Below are 21,425 nucleotides of genomic sequence, written 5' to 3'. Positions count from 1 at the left end.
GCATAGTCCATCTTCACAAACGTATATTCCTCTGGTTTAAGTAAAACATCAATTAAAAGTAAACTGATTATTCTGAATAATTTGTTACAGTGTAGACAAAGATGTGGTTGTTGTAGTTGTCATCACTCTTTACAAGAAGGTAAACATATAGTCAACGACAACTGCGGACACACAAACCCCTAGTGTTTTGGAAGAGAAGTACAAGTTTGAACTATAAACGGAACTATAAATCAAACAAGACGCCGTCAAAGGGGACGGGATGCAAGCAACGTGATGCGAGATTATATTACAGCCATAACATTATAAAATTGCTCTGACAATCTATAAAACATAACACTTCAATGAGGCGAAATTACCCGTACTGTGCTGTAGGTGGGTTAGGGAGAGCAAATCAAGCGCTCCTTTTCTCCTATGTGCCTTGCTGTGAGCCTGTCATGAACTTCCCGAGCTCATTGTAAACAAACATGGCATCAATCGTGTGGGACTTCTTTACTGTTAAAGAAGGAGACTTTTCATGTGCTATTTGTGCCAAATGTTCTGCAAACATTACACGTGGAGGGGGAAAAAACATTGAGCTTCAACACACATTCATTACCATGAATTGATTAACGTGGACCCCGACTTAAACAAGTTGAAAAACGTATTCGGGTGTTACCATTTAGCGGTCAATTGTACGGAATATGTACTGTACTGTGAAATCTACTAATAAAAGTTTCAATCAATCAATCATCAAACCTTATCAGCCACATGAAACGCCAGTGTCGGCATTTCGAAAGCCTATGAAGAGGTCTGCGCTAATGAAGCTGCCCCAAAGCTGTTCCTACCGCCGCAATGTTTCAAAAGTGCAAAACGTTTGGCAGAGACGACCTGAGGGATAAAGCGATCTATATATTCCGTCATAGAAAATGATGGCGCTGGACAGCCAGCCATTTAGCATCGTTGCAGATACTTGCTTTTGTCAGGAAAAATCTACAGGTGCTGTGCAATATGGACAAAAATACCCAAAGGATATAAACTATTAGGGCTGCAACTAACGATTATTTTGATAGTCGATTAGTCAAAAATTATCTTAACGATTAGTCGACGAATCAGATAAAGCGTACACATATTTAATGGCTCTAATTTTTCCATTGACTTCTAAATGCAGCTTAAGTTATTTTAAACATGTGTTTACGAACAACAAAGATGACTAATTTATTCATAAATAATTATTTCTACTGTAACTTTGCTGCTCATTCAACTGTTACAAAAATTTAAATGACTAATAAAATGTCAATTTAAAAGAAATGAAAGGCAAAGTGCTAAAAAAAAATCAAACTTTTTTATGCATTTGAAAAACAGTTAAAATACCAGCAATGAAAACAAAACAAAATCTAACTTCCTCAAAAAGAAAAGCATTTTGTGATGTTTAAAAAGTGTTTTGTTTTTTTTTTACTATTAACTCTTGGCAGTTAAGCACACTATTGACTCAATGTGTAGAATTATATATTTTATTAATTCTTAAAATGTTGGCTATTTGATAGATAGTATGTTTAATCTTATGATACCTCCGCATTGGTGCCTGTCTGTCTGTGTGTTTTTTGACACTGCAAATTGACGCTGCTTAAAAATGTACTTGAATTGATGTAGACAAAGTTTAGCTGGCTGACATTGGCTAAAATGATAGTTATTTTTCACACAACTCTTGTTAGCTAGCTAGCCTGGTAGAAGTTAACGCACTTACCGAGGTTGAGATTGCATCCTCCCTCCAAATGTCCGACATGTTTCCGCTTTATATGCTTGCTTATCACAGATGTACTGCCATACAAGCAAAGCTCGCTTTGCAAAAAAAGCAAGGTATTCATGTCAAGAATAAGAGGAAATAGCCTCAAACTTTACATGTTATCACTGCCATTGTTTTTGCGAGTGACCCACTTCCGCCCAGAAAAACACAAGCGATGACATCACGACTAGGGTTGTCACGGTATGAAAATTTGTTATGGTTACTGGGACCAAATTTATCACCGTTATTAATATTGCGGTGATTTAAAATCTGCTCAAAATTTTCCGAAAGTACTTATACTGAAATCTTTTAACCAAGTTTTATTGAAAAAAACATTCAAAATGATGTTCTTTGGAGAAACATTACTGTAGATAAGAACACTGTACTTGTACCTCAAGTAAAAATTGAACATGCACATGAAAACAACACAAGCATTATAAACAAAAGTAATATGGCATTAATAAAATAACTAAATACATTTGGAAATTGTGCAAGATAGCACCTTATGGACATAAGAGATCAATCCATCCTCTCGGTCACAGCAGGACGCTGTGTTGAGAAAATGAAACCAACCTCTCCTCCACTGCATACTTTTATCGTGGGACAAATGTGTCTGTCTCCAACATTGTCCACACCTGTTGTCATCTAATACACCGCTGAGCTCTTGAACGCACGCCGAGACTTCACGGAAATGAAGCGAGGGTAAAGGGAGTTAAACGAAGCGCTAGGCTCCGCTTAGTCCAAGAGGAACTCTACGGAGCAAAGTCTGTAGTTGCTTTCCGCCATGTTTCAAGCCAAATGGCGTTTGTGCACATGCGCCGGTGCTGCTGTGACTCCTTTTCCAGAATTCATTAATAAATGACGGTTTTTCGGTAATTCAAAATGTAAACGGTATTACAAACCATCTGGAATTTTACCGCCGCGGTTTATCATTATACCGTTTACCGTTACATCCCTAGTCCCGACTGTTGTCTGTATATATAATTGTCGGCGACTAGGGATGTAACGGTAAACCGCTACATGATAAACCGCAGTTAGTACCACTCTTTCAATTTTTAATTACCGAAAAAACGTCATTTATTAATGCATTTTAGGCAACACTGCTTACTTCCTGAAAAGAAAATCACAGCAGCGCTGGCGCATGCGCACTAGCGTCGTTTAGCTTGAAAATCATGACAGAACACACTACACAGACTTTGCTCCGGAGATTTCCCCTCAGACTAAACAGAGCCAAGCGCTTTGTTTAACTTCTTTTTCCCCTCGCTTCATTTCCGGTGTGGACAATATTAGAGACATACGCATCTGTCCCACACTAAAAGTATACAGTGAAGGAGAAAACTATTTGATGCTGCTTTTATTTTCTCAATACAGCGTCCATCAGCTGTTACTGAGTTAATGAGGTGTTGAAACATGCAGCAGTCGATGTGTCGGAAACGTTGCTGCGACTTGTTTATAAAGTCTTTGGTTTGTTTACTGGGATGCTCACTCGTCCTTTAACTGCAAACTGTATCAATGTTCAAATAACAAATACTAGCTATAATGTTTTGTCATCTCATTGAAATGAACACAGGCTGTGAAAATTGTGTATTCGATGTGAGAGGTATCACTCCTGTTTATTTTTGTTGGCTAAACTGTTGCACTGAACCAATAGGTGTTGTTAGAGAAGAACACAGCTTATTTATTAGACTTCATCTTCATTAGCCAAACTGCTTTGAGTTTGAGTTTATATTGATATCAACAAATAAACACCCTGTTTTTTTTACATTACTTGTGTTTTTTACATGTCAAAAAGGTATTACTTTAAAAAACATTCATGTGACATAGCATGTTGTTAATATTTTATGGTGTATAGTTAATTACTATGACATATGTCTGCTCAAACTTCTAATGGATCTGTCCCGATATAGCATCTACATGTACATATTGTGTACATCTACATGTACATAACTTTTAAAAAAAATACCTCCATTTATCAAAATGTAAAATAGAGAGAAAAACATCATGTAATGAGAAAAAGCTGATATTATTATTGATATTATTAATGAACAAAAAAAAACAAATACTTGTCTTTAGATATATGGATAACATTTATCTATAGCCTTTTTATTAGACATTACAAATTACATGATGGTATTGCATTCACACCTCACCCCAACACTGCTTTACCTAACAATCAGTAATCGTGATTTCAATAGTGACAAAAATAATCATTATTATTTTGGCCATAATCATGCAGCCCTATGTATAAGACTAGATGTCATACATGAACACTATTTTTATTTGTATCTATATGGACAAAAAGTTGCCATCTTTCAATATTCTTACATTGTTTTTTTTATTTTCGAACCTATTTAATTTATTTCTATAAAGTGCACAATGTTCACATTTAATCTGGTTGTTATTTTTGTTCTGCCATATTACTTTGTTTATAATGCTTTTGTTGCTTTCATATGCACATTCAATTTCTACTTGAGGTCCATAAAACAGTGTTTTTAATAATGTTTCTTCAACAAAGGAAATACTTTTGAATGTTGTGTTTTTTAAATAAAACTTGGTTAAAAGATTTCAGTACAAATACTTTTTGAAAATGTTTAGCTCATTTAAAAATACTGCAATAATAATGATAACCGTGGTAATTTTGGTCACAATATCCGTGATAAGAACTTTTCATACCGTCACATATTGTCGACAATGTCGACTAATTGTTGCAGCCCTATAAACTATAGATATTTTTTAAACATTTTTTGTCACATTACAATTTAGTAGTTCTGGGCTGAGATTGGATAAGTCAATTAACCGACGATAAATGAAAATTAAAGTCGGTAAGTTTTCCAGCATCAATAAATCGCCATGTGCATGCTTCAAGAACATTCACGATTTTCGCTGCTTTTAGCGGCTACACGCGCTTCTACCAGAGCAAAATGAAAAGAAGGGGGTGAATTATCTTGTTCTCATTAAGTGTCTTCGACTTTGTGTAGTAATGCAGGGCCGCTGGCTGGCTAGCATCCCACAGTGCAACTAGTTAGCATATAGCAGCTAACATGGACAAAATTAACACAAAACTAAATGCTACTGCACCAGTGTGGGAATATTCAAGTTTAAACCTTTGGAACAAGATGAGCCTATCAACACCGAGAAGCCAGTTTGCCGAATCTGCGCAACTACAACAACGCCCACTTGAAATACAACCACTCGACAGTCCAAACTCACTTTGCACTTGCTACGCGTTTGGTGAAGAAGCTAGGTGACAGGTCAGTGTAAACAAAACAGTTCAAAATAGTGTGCGCTCACAGACATACATTGCCAAAGACATGCTGCCATTTAATATTGTTACAAAACTAGCATTTTATTTTAAAAAGGTGCTATAATGCTATGTCGGTGTTCCTCACTCAGAATCTTTTTAACTTAATTTTCTTTTGCATATGAGCTGTTAATACATCTGTTTAAACCAGACCTGGGCATTCTGCGGGCCGCATCCGGCCCTTTGTGCGTCCCTGTCCGGCCGGCGTGAGGTCAATTATAAATTACAAAATAAATTTTAAAAAGTATCTATGTCGAGTGTGCAATACAACGGTGCTGCTTTTGTTTTGAAAATCGTTATCTGTATTACTTCCGTGTGGACGTATGCGTGTGCGTGATTGTGAGTGAATGTGAACAGCTGCAATCATTAATTACAAAATAAAGTTGAAAAAACATCTATGTCGTGCGCGCGATACAACTGTGTTGCTTTTATTTTGAAAAGTATTATTTATGGGCGTGTGTCCGTGTGTAACCTGCGAGTGAAGGTGCACATGCAGCGACAAGTGATGCACGGTTTACACCCGAGACGCTAAAAAGAGAAAAGTTGATGAAGAATGCCGTATTACCAACCAGACATGGACTGCAAAGCAACGTTCCCTCTAAGGTGCGTGCCTGCGCAATTGCGCACTGCTGAAGCGTCTGCTGCGCGCAGCAAATATATGCCGCGCACCAAATCAAATCCCATCTGAATTCTAAACAAAATAAACATATTTATTCTATGTAATTTTGCACTGCAACTTTGAGTGACAGTGACAACAAGCGGCCCTAACGGTGTTCGTCAACACCGTTCAATTGAACACCGTTCAATTATTGTAACGTCTATCGAGATGCTTCGAGGACAGGAATTATATCGATCACTTTATTGAGCAAAACTGTTTATATTCGGACATAACCACACCAAAAACATGAGTAAAACAATTATATCTCGAAAAACTAGTCATTTTCTGCCGTACAAACCAGGCCAAAATCAACTTGTCATCTGTCACCAACACGCATAGCACTAAACCACTGCTGCGTTTATGGCCACACAAAAAGTCGGACAACTCAAACACCACACAAAGTTACACTATGACTCCTCAGTCATACGTGTGCTTATTTTACTGTCATTTATTATTAATGTTAATTTATTTATATTAGTCATGGAATGCTGTTACACACACTATGTTGAAGTATTACTATTATTATTAATTATTATTATTATTTATCTTACGGTATATATCAAAAATAATATTGAGCACAATTTAATTGAAATATTGTCGATGTGGCCCTCCAGCAGTGCTCGGGTTGCTCATGCGGCCCCCGGCAAAAATTAATTGCCCACCCCTGGTTCAAACTGTAGTGTTTTTATTTTTACTTTGCACTTTTGTTTAAGAATGTCCTAACTTGACTGTCAGTTAAGTCATGTACAACTCTACCTTTGTCTACATGTTCAATATTAAAGTGCTACTTTGTTTGATCAGTGAGCAATGGGAGGGACACGCTAAACAGCCAATCACCTAATAGTATCAACTAGCAAGTTAGTTGAGCCATCTTGCTGTAGCGCTATCGTTGATTATCTGCATGGAGTGAGAAGACAAACTAAAAAGGAGTGCTGCAGAGAGCGAACAAATTGTAGATAAAACAGGAAAAATCACCTCGACAGTATGGCAGTTTTTTTGGATTGTTTCCAAACAGACCTTAGTCCTTCTCATGTTTCTGTTTACATTTTCACACTTTGCACTATTTTGTTACATTATAACACATTTCTTACATATTCCTTATTTTTGTATCTTAATGTAATAATGAGGTGTAAGTGTTTGTGATTTAAACATTTTGTTTACATTGAGTGTTTTCTAGGGGTGTAACGATTGATCAATATATCGATAGATTGATTTATATTCCTAAATTTCAAGTACGGTATATGGATCTGTGCTCGGCAAGTTTACCTTCGGGAAGTTAGAACAATCCAAGATTGTTTTGAAAGAGAATTGATCGATTATATAGATACTAGAAAAATGAAAACATTAAATTCAAGAACGGCAGACTTTATATGAAGTTTAGCACTTTTAATGATAAACGTTAAGTCTATTTGCCCATTTGTGGCGTCATGTAAAATAAATGGCGGTTACCTACGGTGGTTGAGAAAGATTATAACAAACCCCATAAGACAATATCATAAACTACAAAACAAAAACTTTCAGCAACAGCACGATTGCAAAAGGTCACAACAAAGACAAACAACAACACAATAATATAAAGCCGCAACTCAACTTCAAGCCATAAAAGACGCGACTGACACAACGGAAGTGACAGCAGAGCAAATTACGACAACGCAAATTAGGAAGACAGGGGCAAACACCATCAACAGGGATGAGAGGGCAGACATGTTTGCGCACACCTGAGACACTGTCATCGGCGACGCCAGGCCGGAGAACCGATACTGTGTGGCCGAGTTGGGGAACTTTACTTAGCAGTTATATCTACTGTTAAAATATTGGTTACTGTACTTTTATTGAACATGTACTTAATATTGACAATATGAACAGAAAAGGTTTCCTCTTGTTAATTCAACCTAAAGTGTTGGTTGTACTTTATTCAAATAAGATGTGAATGTGTTGGTCATAATTGTTGTTTACTTGCTTGTTTGTATCCATCCTTCATTTAGATCTAATTCCCTCACAAAAAATAATAAGAATAGAGAAAAAATCACCTGCAATGTCCAGTATCCAGTATTTATTTCACAGTCACACTGGTTGAATTTTTTTGCTAAAAAGTCACTGAATCAATTTCAACTCACTGAATTGTTTCAAATCGTATTGCTCTAAAAAAATTACATCGTTTCTGAATCGTATCGGCAACCACAAATATCGAATTGAATCGTTAAAACAAATCGTTTTCCAAGGTTGTCTTGACGTTTCCTTTCCATTCTGCCTTGATAGCGGAGGGGATTATAATCAAAGGTAGGTCACATTTGAAATTAAAATGTTATCCATCCATCCATTTTCTACCGCTTATCCATTTCGGAGTCGCGGGGGGTGCTGGAGCCTATCTCAGCTGCATTCGGGCAGAAGGCGGGGTGCACCCTGGACAAGTCGCCACCTCATCACAGGGCCAACACAGATAGACAGACAACATTATATATTTTTCTCCTGGTCCATATTTTTCATAGGTCATAAAAAATATCAATCTATCGATCTTGTTATATATAAAAAAAAACTTATATTGTGATACAGTTCTCAGCCATACTGCCCAGCTCTACCTGTAAGTGTACACTTAAATTGCTTGACTTCAAATTAATTGTGGTGCAGTCTAAAAGGCAAACTCATAAAAACTCTGTATTGAAACCGTATTTGCTTCCTTATTAACATCTTTAAATCAATCAATAAATGACTCAGTGACAACAGGTCTTCATCTATGATCATCAACACATTGTTGAACTTTAATCAGGTAATTTCAGAAGCTATAAGGCAAATAGTCGTTTATACGGAGATTGAATTGGTGAGCAAAAACTGCAACATTGCTTTGCACGTTTTACAAAATGTTAGGGAAAGGTAATAATTGAGGCAAATGACACCTACACGTCTAGTAACATACTAGCTAACACAGGGGGAACATTACCTTGAGTGTTACAGCTGAAAGTTGCCACTGGTGGACTGAGTTGACTTCACCTTGACTCATTACGTTAAGAAGGTTCTCTCCTACAATGTTTAAAAACGGTGTCGAATTGAAAAGGACATGTCATTATGGTCCAAAGATGACACCAGGCTGAACCTGCTCCCCGAGTACCCAGGATATTATGCGGTTTTAGGCCTTCTTGGACCATTTGGATTATCAAGCAAGGCGTTAGCTCGCTACCTGCTCCCTCGTCTATTTCTCGTTAACGTCCCACTACTATGTGTCCGTTACAAGGGGACTGGTGATTACGTTAGCTGGGGGGATGTGGATTTGATTAAAAGTGTTGTCACGGCGACGAGGCTTGAGAGTCGCATAGTATGAACGCTTGTATGCACCTAACCGCGCAGGTAGTTAGCTAGGCTAACATGCTAAGCTAAACATAGATGCTAAGTTAGCTTGTGACAGCCACAACCCCGGTGCAACTCAGCGCCGCCACTTCCTATGCAGCGCCCCACTCGCACTTACCAGTACCGCTGAATGGCTTCGTGTTCCTAAAATACCAATCCCCGTGTTTGTTGTGATATGAGTTGACCCACGATATAACTTACCAGCCGCAGTGATGTCTGAAAGTAGGTGGAATCGTCTCTATTAGCAATGGAGGGAGGAACACACTCGGCATGCAAAATGGTGGCTACTCCAGCCTTAGCACATCTACCGCAGGCGGAGGGTTACACTGACATGTCCCAAAGTGCTGCCACTAGCTGCTGAAGTTCAGCAGCGTACAGTAGCGTTAGCTTTTAACGGAGGACTTGATTAAACTCTCCTCTTTTTTGCACAAGCCTCAAACCTGATGCACAGATGATCGCTGGATAACATGGGTAAAGCCTTGCTTACATTCATATGATGTCACTATGTTTGCAGTGTTTACAATGAGCATGATGTAAGCCTATCCATCGGTATTATAAAGGGCTAGCTTGTTAGCCGGCTCGCTAACGCCGATTTGTTGCCATTAAAAATGAATTCACCCCAAAGAACGTTCGTTAAGGATTTGCAGTGTAGTTGATGTGCATGTCGTTCTTCACTCGAAAGTGAAACGCCATATTCGATGATATCATGTTGTTGATATGGATTTACTTTCTGTTAAGACCAGCGGATGAATATCAGTTTTGTAGTTAGTCTGGGTGATGTGGCCCCTTTTTACTCGTGGCGTTCAGTGATGACGACTTCATGTAATGTTATGACATTTTGCTGTGTCCAGTTTTACGTCACCATCTAGTGGCAGGTTGTGGTGTCGTACTCACTTAATGTCATACACAGTGCATCTGTAGATACATAGATGCAAATATATTCTTTATTAAATAGGTATACAGCAAATACATAAACTTGATGAAGGGATTTCCAAATCCAACCTAATTTATCTATGTAGTGATCCAGCATGTATATTAATAATGACAATAAATAAGATAAAAGATGAGACATTATCGATCATTCTCCAGGGAAATGTAAACGTTACAGAATCATGACAAATTAGAGTACCAAAATACTTTACTCAAGTAAAATAAATGTGATGAGAGTCAAATTGACTGTCTGTGGGAGTGCAAACCAGGTGCTCTTTAATAATGAACTACCTTGTGTATGAAATGCACTATATTGATAAAACTGCCTTTATGAATCAGTGCACAAATAAAATAAGCCGTTATCTCCCGGCAAAATTTATCGTCCAAATGCATTTTCGTCCCTTTTTATTAGTACACAAGTACACTACTTTCAAGAAAATATACTTAATTAAATGTACAGAGTTTAAAATGACATTAAAACATACAAATACACAAGGAAATACTAAATTGCATTAATGCAAGTAAATGTGGTTCACTTCCCAACTCTGTGAAAATGTATCAAGAAAAAATGTTGATTAAGAACTATAACATTCACTTTTCTTTGCATACAATATATGATAAATGTGAAACAAATGACTAAAACATATGTACAGATGAGTTAAACAATATAAATAACACACTAAAAAGTATCCTATTTACATGTGTATGCACTGTAAACATGTTTAAACAGAATAGAGGAGAACAAAATTAAGCTCAACATTCCTTGTACGGGTTGTACCGTTTCTTGAACTAGTTAATATTAGTGTTGCATTGTTTAAATTCCTTGCTCAATCTATTTCTTAATTTTACTCCACGTATTGATATGCTAAAACATGTGTTGTGTTGTGTGTGTTTGAAATTAAAAACAAAAAGGTCGTAGTTCTTCTCTCTCTTGTTGCGAAGGATCGTTGTACATTATTGAGGAGCAGGTTGTTGTTTGCTTAGTGCATTATTTGTGCTGTTTAAAAATGTACCAGATACCTTTGCTACATTTCAATGTTTACAATTTAATGAATAAAGAGTTTGTGTGTTCTCTAACACTAGCATTATATGATATTCAAAATACCCTTTTTTGCAGTACAGTTAGTAAAAAAAAAACTGTGCTTTTGTAATTACTTTCACCTTTATGTCTCCACAATAATCCAGATATAAAAACTCCTGTGAACACAAGGCTGTGTTGCACATAATTGATGTGCATGTTGTATATGTTTATCATCAGTTGTGACACTTACACAGTTGTCTTCATCTTTCATAGACCTTTATTACACTGTGTGCATTAAAGATGCTAAAAACACTAGTATAAACAAAGCTATCTGAACAAAACATCAGGATCTTAGCGTTGTGTTAAGGTGACAAACCAAATTAATCTTATATCAGATAATATTTCTTATTATTAATACATTTATTTTCATTGTTTTTAGAATATGCTGCGTTCTAATAAAAACAGTGTGTGCTGAAATTGTACTTTGATCACCTCTGGTCTACACTATCTATTTTCATGAACTATCTAGACAATTACCAATGTATTACTTTATTAAGGTGTATAAGTCAGCATTCATGTGGAAAGGTGAAATGTATCAAGGATAGTTGCAATTTTGACTCTAATAACTGAAAGCAGCCGTGCAAGCTTCTTTTTTTTTCTTTAAAACCTGTCATTGCTCAAAAAATTATGAATTTAAAACAATGTTGGGAATTATTGATCTATTCAAGGCTCCAAGTACTTCACATCAAAAATTCCACTTTGAAATATTTTTTGAGAAAAATATTTCATATTTTGTGTGTTTCCCATATAAAAAACTAAGATTTATTTTACACAAGGAGCATAACACAAACAAAACAAAACAAAAACAAAAAGATTAAAAAAACAACTTAGAATCGACAGATCTAAAGTTGATCTGGAGACTTAAGTGTTACCAAACAAAACAAAAAAAGTGTATTATTTATTTTAACCCTTTTTTTTGTGTGAGACCATTTTGGATACCCAATAATTAAACTGCCATTGCTCCAAAAATAATAATGAATTCAAATCAATGTTGTTATTAATTATTGACCTATATATTTTACATGAAATATTCCACTTAGACACTTTTTGGGGGTAGTGGGAGGCGGGGTCGGGGTGGGGTTATATTGCTTTTTTTGTGTGTTTTTGTCATAAAAACAGGGGTTTAAAAAAAGGGCATAAAACATAAAAAAAAAACATTGTTTTTACTTGATATCGACAAATAGACCTGAAGTTGATCTAGACATTTTAGGGTTGAATGATATGAAAAAATAAAAATAATATATTACTTATTTTTAACATTTTTATGACAAGGGACCAAACTTGAGGGGAACTCTAAAGGTAATAAAATATGTAAGTACTCTATTGTATTTGTTTTTCAAAACGAAAACTATCAAAAAGGCCCCCGAACGCTTTCATTTTTCAGTGGAAAACGTTTGGACATTCAGTTTTGTAGCATGACGATGAAGCCATCAAGATATGACTCGCATTTCCAGCACATTAGGCTTGGAGCACGATGAGCACTTCCGCATTGGCGAGGTGTCCCACAATGCAAAGCGGCGGGCTTTACGTGACAGATCAGCTGAGCTGTGCGTCTCTGGCTGCAGTAAGCGCGCTACCGGCAGCGGCTGTACATCGGAGCTGCTCGTGGCCGCTCCGTCGCTCTCAGTGGGCCTTTAAAAACAACCTTCCATTGGATTTACTGTTGTTGTTTTTTAAACCACCGCAACAATGTGACGCTTTTGTAAATTCGTGTTTTTGTTTAGTTTGCCTCCTTTCAATCGACTACATTCATTATTTTGTCATCCATCTGGACCGATGTAGGGGTAACCGTCCTGAGGGTTCGGAGGGGATTCCATTTGTTTTTCTTTCCCCGGGAGTGCACCGTAATATGTCCAGACGGAAACAGACCAACCCCTTCAAAGTTGACTGTAGGTATTTAAGGTATTGTCTGCGGCTGCACCACGTTTGTTTTGAAATGATTTGTTATTGTTCTGCAATATGTGTTTAGCTTGTTCGACGTATGGATGGAGCCCCATGAAAGCAGCTGTGACATTGCATTCTATTTCACATCTGATGTTGCATTTTGTGTTTAGGTTTAGGAGTTGCCCTGAAATGAATGATTCAGGTGTGCAAACTTTCCACAAGGCCCACATAATGAAAAATCAAAGGGTGTGGGGCCAATTTGATATTTATTTATTTTTTATTTGGTTAGAAGGCTTGTAAAGAGGTGATACATTGTACATAGTATATATACATTTAAAGGCAAAGTTTTATGTTCTTATAATTTTCAATCGTTTACAATAGCAAAAAAATACAGTTATACACTATATATAAGCTAATTAGTTATTTGTATTATCATATCAGTTTTTTGTCTTTATACTGTGCATTTTCCCCGATTTTTTAAGTCCACAGCCCTTCAATGAAACTAAACAGGCTAGAAAATGTATACATGTAATGTATACATGTTTAGTTTGAAGCTGTAGTGTTCATAGAGACGCTTCTACTGTTATCCTCTTACAACCAACGTGATTAAAATTTAAAATAGTTTATAAATTTGCCATTTTGCCAGGCACAGATATATTCGTAACCATTATTTAACCACAAATAGCTAATATTAGTATTTATACAGTCGTGTCTCGTTTATTGCGGTTAATTGGTACTGGACCTGGACATGAACCCGATAAATACATTTCCGCAAAGTAGGATTATTATTAATACATCGAATGCTTTCATAGTTAGAGCATAAAAAATGTTTACGACCTTCTAAACACGTTTTTTATCATAATTAGAGCTCTATAAATATGAAATAACACCCATATAGTCACCTTTACACTCGTTTCACCCATTATAGTAGCCTTGAGTGTGTTCTACTGTAAATTACAACACAGCGGTCGCCAGGAGGATCCTCCAAGCGTCATTGCTATGACCATCACCCGGCCACTACAACACAGCTATGACTTGGAAATACTTTTTCACAACCTGGCTAATTGCGCTAAGTTAGAACTGGGCTTCTATGTTCTGAAACCACAGGCTTAGGTTGTTCTGCAAAAACTTGGTCAACAGTCACAGCTACGATCATTACCTTTGTTGTTAGCATTCCTTCTTGTTAGCAATGCGTCTTCTGCGTTGACATTCCGCATTGCTCACGCCGAAGCTGTGTTATTGATGTTGAAGATGGAGTGCCTCTTGAATCAAGAAATGTCACCTCCATTTTGCCCAGACAGCTGTTGATAGCTGATAGAAGTCTCAGTTATCTTGAAGTGCTGCGCCGAATGTCCGATGCTACGTCCCGCTGTTGTCTTTTGAGATAACTCTCGTCAAAGTCTCACTGGTGTGGAGATGTGTTATTGATGAGGCAGGGGTTGAAGATGAGATCCATCAAAAACCTGTTCTTCCAAAGTTGGTAAGTTTGAAATTGTCCTGGTGAAGATTGCGCCAACATTAGCCGCACGTTGTTGTAAGCATGGTTTACTTTTAACTCGGAAACGGAAGTCCGGCTTGTTGAATATCTTTATCGATCGCCATAACATAATAGAAAATAAGACAAATCCTGCACTGTAATACATTAATTTAACACTTAATTTAGGCCAAAGACATGTAGAATATGCTTTAAAAAGTTAAATTAAAAAGTAATACATACAATAGCCTTGAAAAAAGTGATGAAACAATAGACAACTTGACAGCAGTAATAACATTTGTCTTAATGAAATAGGCTAGCTGTCTTGTGTCTGTCTTTTAGACGGTTGTACACTGGCACATGATACTTGGAGAGTAGATTCATATTAATCAGTGTACATTTTTAGTCCCAAGGTTTAATTACAACAGTATTTCCTTAGGTGAAGCTCACAGCAGTGATTAGGGCACAAGTACTGTGTGTTATTATCACATTTGTGCTGATGCATCAGATTCAAGAAGAAGCACTATGAATAAAATCCTCCGTCAGACCTCCGTCACATTACCAATTAAATTGAGTTACTACTGTATATGAAAGGTATTCCTTAACAAATTCTGTTGCAATCTGATGTGATGTAAAAAAATTAAATACAATTAACTTGACCTCCTCCTCCTATTGTCATATCATATCCAGCTGATCCATTTATTGCCATTATTAATATGTAGACTGTCATGTTCTTCTTTAGACCAGGGTTCCCCGACCTTTTTTCCACCAGGGACCGGTTTAATGTATGCATTATTTTCACGGACCAGCTTTCTACGTGGCAGATAAAAACAGCAAAAAAATTAGCATGAAAAATTAGCCTTTGGTTACAATCTGGCACATTAACATTTTATATGTTAAATAATGTGCATTGTACTATAACAAAGGAGTTGTAATATACATCTATTAACAAACTTATTGGTGTGTTTAGTGGGACAGGCGAAAGTTAAGTCGGAGAAAATGCGGTAGTTTATAAATTAATAATGTTTCCGTGCGGCCCGGTAGCAAATGCGTCACGGACCGAAACCGGTCCCCGGACCGGTGGTTGGGGACCACAGATTAGCCCAGACTAAATCAATCACGCCTCTGCTGGTTCCAAACAAGTAATGCACTCCCTTTTGTCTCTATTGCTTTAAAATGTGATTCATTCCACATAATTGAGAGAATAATTGTACAGATGGCACAGCTTGGATATTTTGGGACATTTTACAGTCGAGCATTTAGGAATGTGATTAATGCCAAGCTTCTAGATGATATTACCGTAGGCTCACTGCAGTTTGTTTATTGCTCCATCCGTATGGTCTATGACTGTGCTTAGTAATAATATGGGTCAGTTATCTTGGTGCACAATACCAAAATTGTGCTGCCTGGTTGAAACTGACAGAGCAGACAGGCAGACACACATATACAAAAGAACACACTCACTACGTTTTCAATGCACTTAAGTCTGATTTCTCAAATAGTTCGGTTTTCTGTATTTTCACACCTACATGTTAAGTGCCAAGGGCCATGCACTCTCTCTAATGTGACTATTGGTCATACGCCGTGTGCCTCCCGTACACTGTGGCGCGCTTATTTCCTTTTAGCACCGATAAATGTTTTGCTTTTCCGGTTGACCTATGACATCACACCAAAACAAGACATCTTAACCGCTACAGCCTAGTTTTTGTTGTGCTTGATGACCGCTGTTATATTGGCTCATGGCTATGCTGATGTTAAATAGCAAACTGCATCTAGAAATTATTTTAGAATGCGCACACTACTACCAAGAAGGTCTTGGAGTTGCTGGATTGGAGGACACGGGTCCGAAGCAAAGACTGGTAGGAGAGACTCAGAGAGTTGTTTTGAAGGCATTTTTCGATGGAGAATGGAAAGAAAACTTTGGAATGTCTCAAAGTTTCTTCAATAAACTCTGTAGATTGATAGGAGTTTTACGTTAGAAGGAAAAGACTGTTTGTGCCTGCTTCAGATAGAGATTGCTGACTTCAAACTTGCTATTTGTTGTGTACAAGCTTGCCAGTTGTGCAGAATACAGAGTTATTGCTAACCGTTTAGGAGTACACATATGCAGCGTGAAAAGGTTTGTGTACGCTCTCTTCTTTACCTTGTAATATTCCTGCTATCTTACGTCTCGCTCTCACTTCGCTACCTTTTTAAATAAATCTTGGTTTCTTTTTTTCACACCTCGATGTAATTCAAAACAATATGTTCTTTTAATTTGTGAAGCAAATAAACAGTGTCCTCTTTATTCCAATTGTTGCCTTTGTTTTATTGAACGGGACCTGCTTCCGGGTTACAGCCCGCGCGTTGAGACTGGCTTATGCACGATAGGAAGTGTCCCCTGCAACGGCTCAAGAGTTCTGGTTTTCAATCGCACAATCCAGGTTTGTTAGTCTAATCATTTTGCAATGCTGTCTGCTGAAAAGGATGGATAGGGCCACCCTACATAGCAACTGACGCTGTAGTCAAAGTTGGAATTGCCACAAAACACATTTTAAGATATTCAACACTCTACTGCCATCTGGCGGCTAAAGTGGATAGTGCACCCCCAATTCGTCACGTTTCATGTGTCAGGTGAACCCTGACAAATGGGGCCACATGAATTCCCGATTTACTGTGTATTTGCTACAATATTCTAACATGACACACTGAAATAGAAAAAAAACATAAAAGGTCACAAAAAACGCAAAATTTTAGGAAAACGTGGTAATGGTACATTTTGAACAGGCATTACAAGGTTACATTAAATTACATCACATGTTTACAGGTACACAATTAATCATGTCTGAAAAGGAGAAGGAAGATGCAAAGCGTATTTAATCTTAGCCCTGAACCCCGCCAAATCAGTTACTGATTTGAGTTTATTCATTTCCTGTGTTCAATATTTACAATTTTTATTTAGTAAAAGAAAAACAATAATGATATCTCAACAGTAAAGTTACTAGAGTCGGTGGGTAGCTTATTGAATAATGAATACATTAATTATTTATTACTTTGGTTTTGAGTAAAGCTGACAGAATCATTGTTAGGTATGGTAATTAGTGAGAATAATGATAATACTATTTACAGCTGTTAATTTTCATATTTTGACCTGTATTGAATTCGTTTTTGGAAGTTGAGCAAACAAAGGTAATATCAAAATGGTCTCTGCGTCCTAAAATCTTTCTCAATACATCCTGTTAAAAAAAAGTTTGAGACTCAGGAAGTGAGAATGTGTGGGTTATTTGGAAAATACATGTTGCTGTATGTTTAGCTGTGAGTGTGAGGCCAGCATCCTTGTGGGATGAGCAACAAGACAAATGGGGAGCTTTTCCTGCAGGTCACTAGAGTGTTTTGTAGTGAATGTGGATGTGTGTGTTTTAAAGGGGATGGATGGTGATCAGAATAAGAATGATGGCATGCTTGAGGGCTGCTTTGAATTGAACAGGACAGTCCTACCCTCAATGCCTGGTGCTCAAATAGAGTTCTGGTATTCTATCTTTTGTCGAGTTTTGTTTTGCACGACCGTCACCAACCTCCTCCTCCCCCCCATCATCTCTGGCTTTTCTGTTGGCTGATGAGTTTGTCTCTTTGTCTGGCTTCAGTCAGACACTGCGTCACCTCCTGCCTACAGACACACAGACACTCGCAGATAACATGACAGTGGCAGAGACGGATGGCGTGAGGGAAGGGGGACAGGGGGGATAGACAGATGTACAGACACAGCCTAAAGGCGGGGGGATGGGTATCTCTCACACATCAATCATGAGACTGTGAGAAGCCTGCTTGTTGTGCTAGTTCATAGTTCAGCACTCAGACACACTTTGCCTGTGCAAACAAACTGATTTCTATGGGAAAAGTGCACAAACTGGGTTCACATGTCAGCTTCATTTGGCTTGTCGCCACATGGTTGAAATGGCAGACCTCTTTTGAGATGTTTCTACTCAGGATTTGCTGTAATTGCACCTGACTAGTCACTCCGGTTAGCAGCGTATTTACAGTATTTCCCATCTTGCAAGGATTGGGTCCTAATCATGAAGTTTCAAAATGTGAGGTATTAATGCCACGTCATGGTACGCGGCACGCCTCTCCCAGGATACAAAGTAAAGGGCAGTTTTGCAGGGTCAAGTGCGCGAAGAGAAGCTGCCATGCACACGGGCAGCTCGGTCATGGAAGTGTTGGGAGCAGCGTACAAGGGCGAGCTGGGCTGTTCGATGTGTGTGGGTGGCGCTGAGACAGAGCTCCTGCAGGAAAAGAGTGCAACCTACATACCCCTCGGGACTGCAGCATGTATCTTGGCTGGATGTTGGTGTGAAACAGTGTAGGGGGTTGGGATGCAAATGAAGTGTGCACGTATGTCAGCAGGCTTGGCTGGCATTTCATTCAGTGTGTGTCCCCCAGTGCACTACATTGTTTTGCTTAATATAGATTTGGTATATGATTGACTGTTAGGGACTGTGTGTGTTTTGGTTTGCTAACCTATTCTACTTCAATTGCCTGACAGCATTCATAGTGTCTTTTACTCCTTTAATCATATGGCAAAGTGCTCTCAGAGGAGAGGCCTGCACGCATGCACTTGTTTCAGGGGACTGTTGGTGCATGCAGAAGTGTTGAAAAATTAATGACTTCTTATGGTAACTAAGGCGCGAAAGGCTGATTCTTTTGTTGCTATGGAAATCAAGAACCTCAATTGATGCTCAATAGTTGCTTTCTGAAAGTTTTTTTTGTAACATAATTGATTGCAGCCACTTAAAGGGGTCATGTTCTGTTTTTTTTCTACTTTTAAAACACATCCATAACATGTAATGGTGGGGCTTTGGTCAAAATACTGTATAGATTATGTTATACAGACCATCTTCAAGCCGCTTTCTGACTGTCTCTTCACAATGTGCCGTTTTGTGGGAGGGTCTTATTTACAAGCGAAAGTCCTCTTCCATGCCAAGCCCGCTTCGACTGTGTCTCCACTACATCAGCCATGTTGTTGTTTTTAGTGCTTCCTTATCGAGTACTGACATATATGTTATAACTCTACATTACTTTTTGTTATAAATGGCAACAGTGGAGTAGTTTACCATGCATGTGCATGTACAAGCCAGTCTGCACTTTGCCCCACAAGAAGAGGATAGAGAAAACTAAGGAACTTATTGACTACAACTTTGGACTACAACTGAATGAAAATGTCAGGCTCGTTACGCAAAGCTCATCGGGTAAAACTCTACCATAAACTGTATGGAGATAGCCACTGCAAAATACATCACTAAAGTTTTAAATTCCTTTTTTGTATGTATTTCTACATGGGTTGACTGTTGAAAGTGTAACAAATGGAAGCAAAATAAAAACTGTGTATAAAGTATGTATGTATGTATGTGAACTATATACAGCGCACACTGGAGATTGTATCCATCTATGGCAGGGTTGGGCAATTAATTTTTACCGGGGGCCGCATGAGCAACCCGAGCACTGCTGGAGGGCCACATCGACAATATTTCAATTAAATTTTGCTCAATATTATTTTTAATATATACCGTAAGATAAATAATAATAATAATAATACTTTCATTTAACCTAACTTAACTTTATACCAAAAGCACTGCTTTGGAAATCATCTGTACCCCTTTCAGAGATCACATTTAGTTCCCCTTAAACATCCTCATGTTGCACAATGAAATGTAAGCATAGGATGAAGTGTGCATTCCTCTAACTTTCTGTAGTAACAGCATTCCATGATTAATATAAATAAATTAACATTAATAATAAATGACAGTAAAATAAGCACACGTATGACTGAGGAGTCATAGTGTAACTTTGTGTGGTGTTTAAGTTGTCCGACTTTTTGTGTGGCCATAAACGCACCAGTGGTTTAGTGGTATGCGTGTTGGTGACGGATGACAAGTTGGTTTTGGCCTGGTTTGTACGGCAGAAAATGACTAGTTTTTCGAGATAGAAGTGTTTTACTCATGTTTTTGGTGTGGTTATGGCCGAATATAAACAGTTTTGCTCAATAAAGTGATCAATATAATTCCTGGCCTCGAAGTATCTCGATAGACATTACAATAATTGAACGGTGTTCAATTGAACGGTGTTGACGAACACTGTTAGGGCTGCTTGTTGTCACTGTCACTCAAAGTTGCATTGCAAAATTACACAGAATAAATGTGTTTATTTTGTTTAGAATTAAGATGGGATTTGATTTGGTGCGCGGCATATATTTGCTGTGCGCAGAGGATGCTTGAGCAGTGCGCAATTGCGCAGGCGCGCACCTTGGAGGGAACGTTGCTTGGCAGTCCATGTCTTGTTGAAAACACGGCATTCGTCATCAACTTTTCTCTTTTTAGCGTCTCGGGTGTAAACCGTGCATCACTTGTCGCTGTGCACCTTCACTCACAGGTTACACACGGACATACGCCCATAAATAACACTTTTCAAAATAAAAGCAGCACAGTTGTATTGCGCGCACGACATAGATGTTTTTTCAACTTTATTTTGTAATTTGTGATTGCAGCTGTTCACATTCACTCACAATCACGCATGCGCATACGTCCACACGGAAGTAATACAAATAACGCTTTTCAAAACAAAAGCAGCACCGTTGTATTGCACACTCGACATAGATACTTTTTAAAATGTATTTTGTAATTTATGATTGGCCTCACGCGGGACCCACAAAGGGCCGGATGTGGCCCGCGTGCCGCAGAATGCCCAGGTCTGATCTATGGCAACCATGCAGCTGTGCATACTTGCTCTCTGTCATTTTCAACTGTCTTTTTTTGTTTTGTTTTTTTCTCTTTTGCAAATTAAAAGAACATAACATTTTGAAGTACATAGATGGTAGACGAAAAGAAACGGTAGTTAAGAAAATATAAAATGCCAGCTTAATTTGGACTCCCGAACAAAATACGAATTAGATGAAATAGAAAGAAGCAGGTATATTAAAGGTGAATAACTAAGCGTACACAAACCTCTTCACAGTGAATT

General features: G+C 37.9%; 2 protein-coding genes across 4 annotated transcripts in view; one reads left to right on the top strand and one right to left on the bottom strand.

Moving 5' to 3' along the window:
- Positions 1 to 9,430, bottom strand: part of ap1g1 (adaptor related protein complex 1 subunit gamma 1) — a 74,841-nt gene extending 65,411 nt beyond the window's left edge. The window contains exon 1 of the mRNA XM_062027945.1: positions 9,265 to 9,430. The gene's annotated coding sequence lies outside the window, so the exon portion shown is untranslated. The remainder of the gene's footprint in view (positions 1 to 9,264) is intronic.
- The window catches only part of znf821 (zinc finger protein 821), a 42,817-nt gene continuing 30,764 nt past the window's right edge, over positions 9,373 to 21,425 (top strand). Inside the window, exons 1-2 of one of the 3 annotated variants that reach the window (XM_062027984.1) lie at positions 12,736 to 12,776; positions 12,857 to 12,963. In XM_062027984.1, coding sequence (XP_061883968.1) covers positions 12,924 to 12,963 — 40 coding nt within the window. In that variant the 5' untranslated portion in view covers positions 12,736 to 12,776; positions 12,857 to 12,923. Of the gene's footprint in view, positions 9,535 to 12,664; positions 12,977 to 21,425 lie in introns of those variants that run through there. The other 2 variants (XM_062027995.1, XM_062028004.1) reach the window with 2 other exon arrangements.

Source organism: Entelurus aequoreus, linkage group LG02, assembly GCF_033978785.1.
Source record: "Entelurus aequoreus isolate RoL-2023_Sb linkage group LG02, RoL_Eaeq_v1.1, whole genome shotgun sequence".
NCBI lineage: Eukaryota > Metazoa > Chordata > Actinopteri > Syngnathiformes > Syngnathidae > Entelurus > Entelurus aequoreus.
This window is presented reverse-complemented; position numbering and strand designations above follow the sequence as displayed.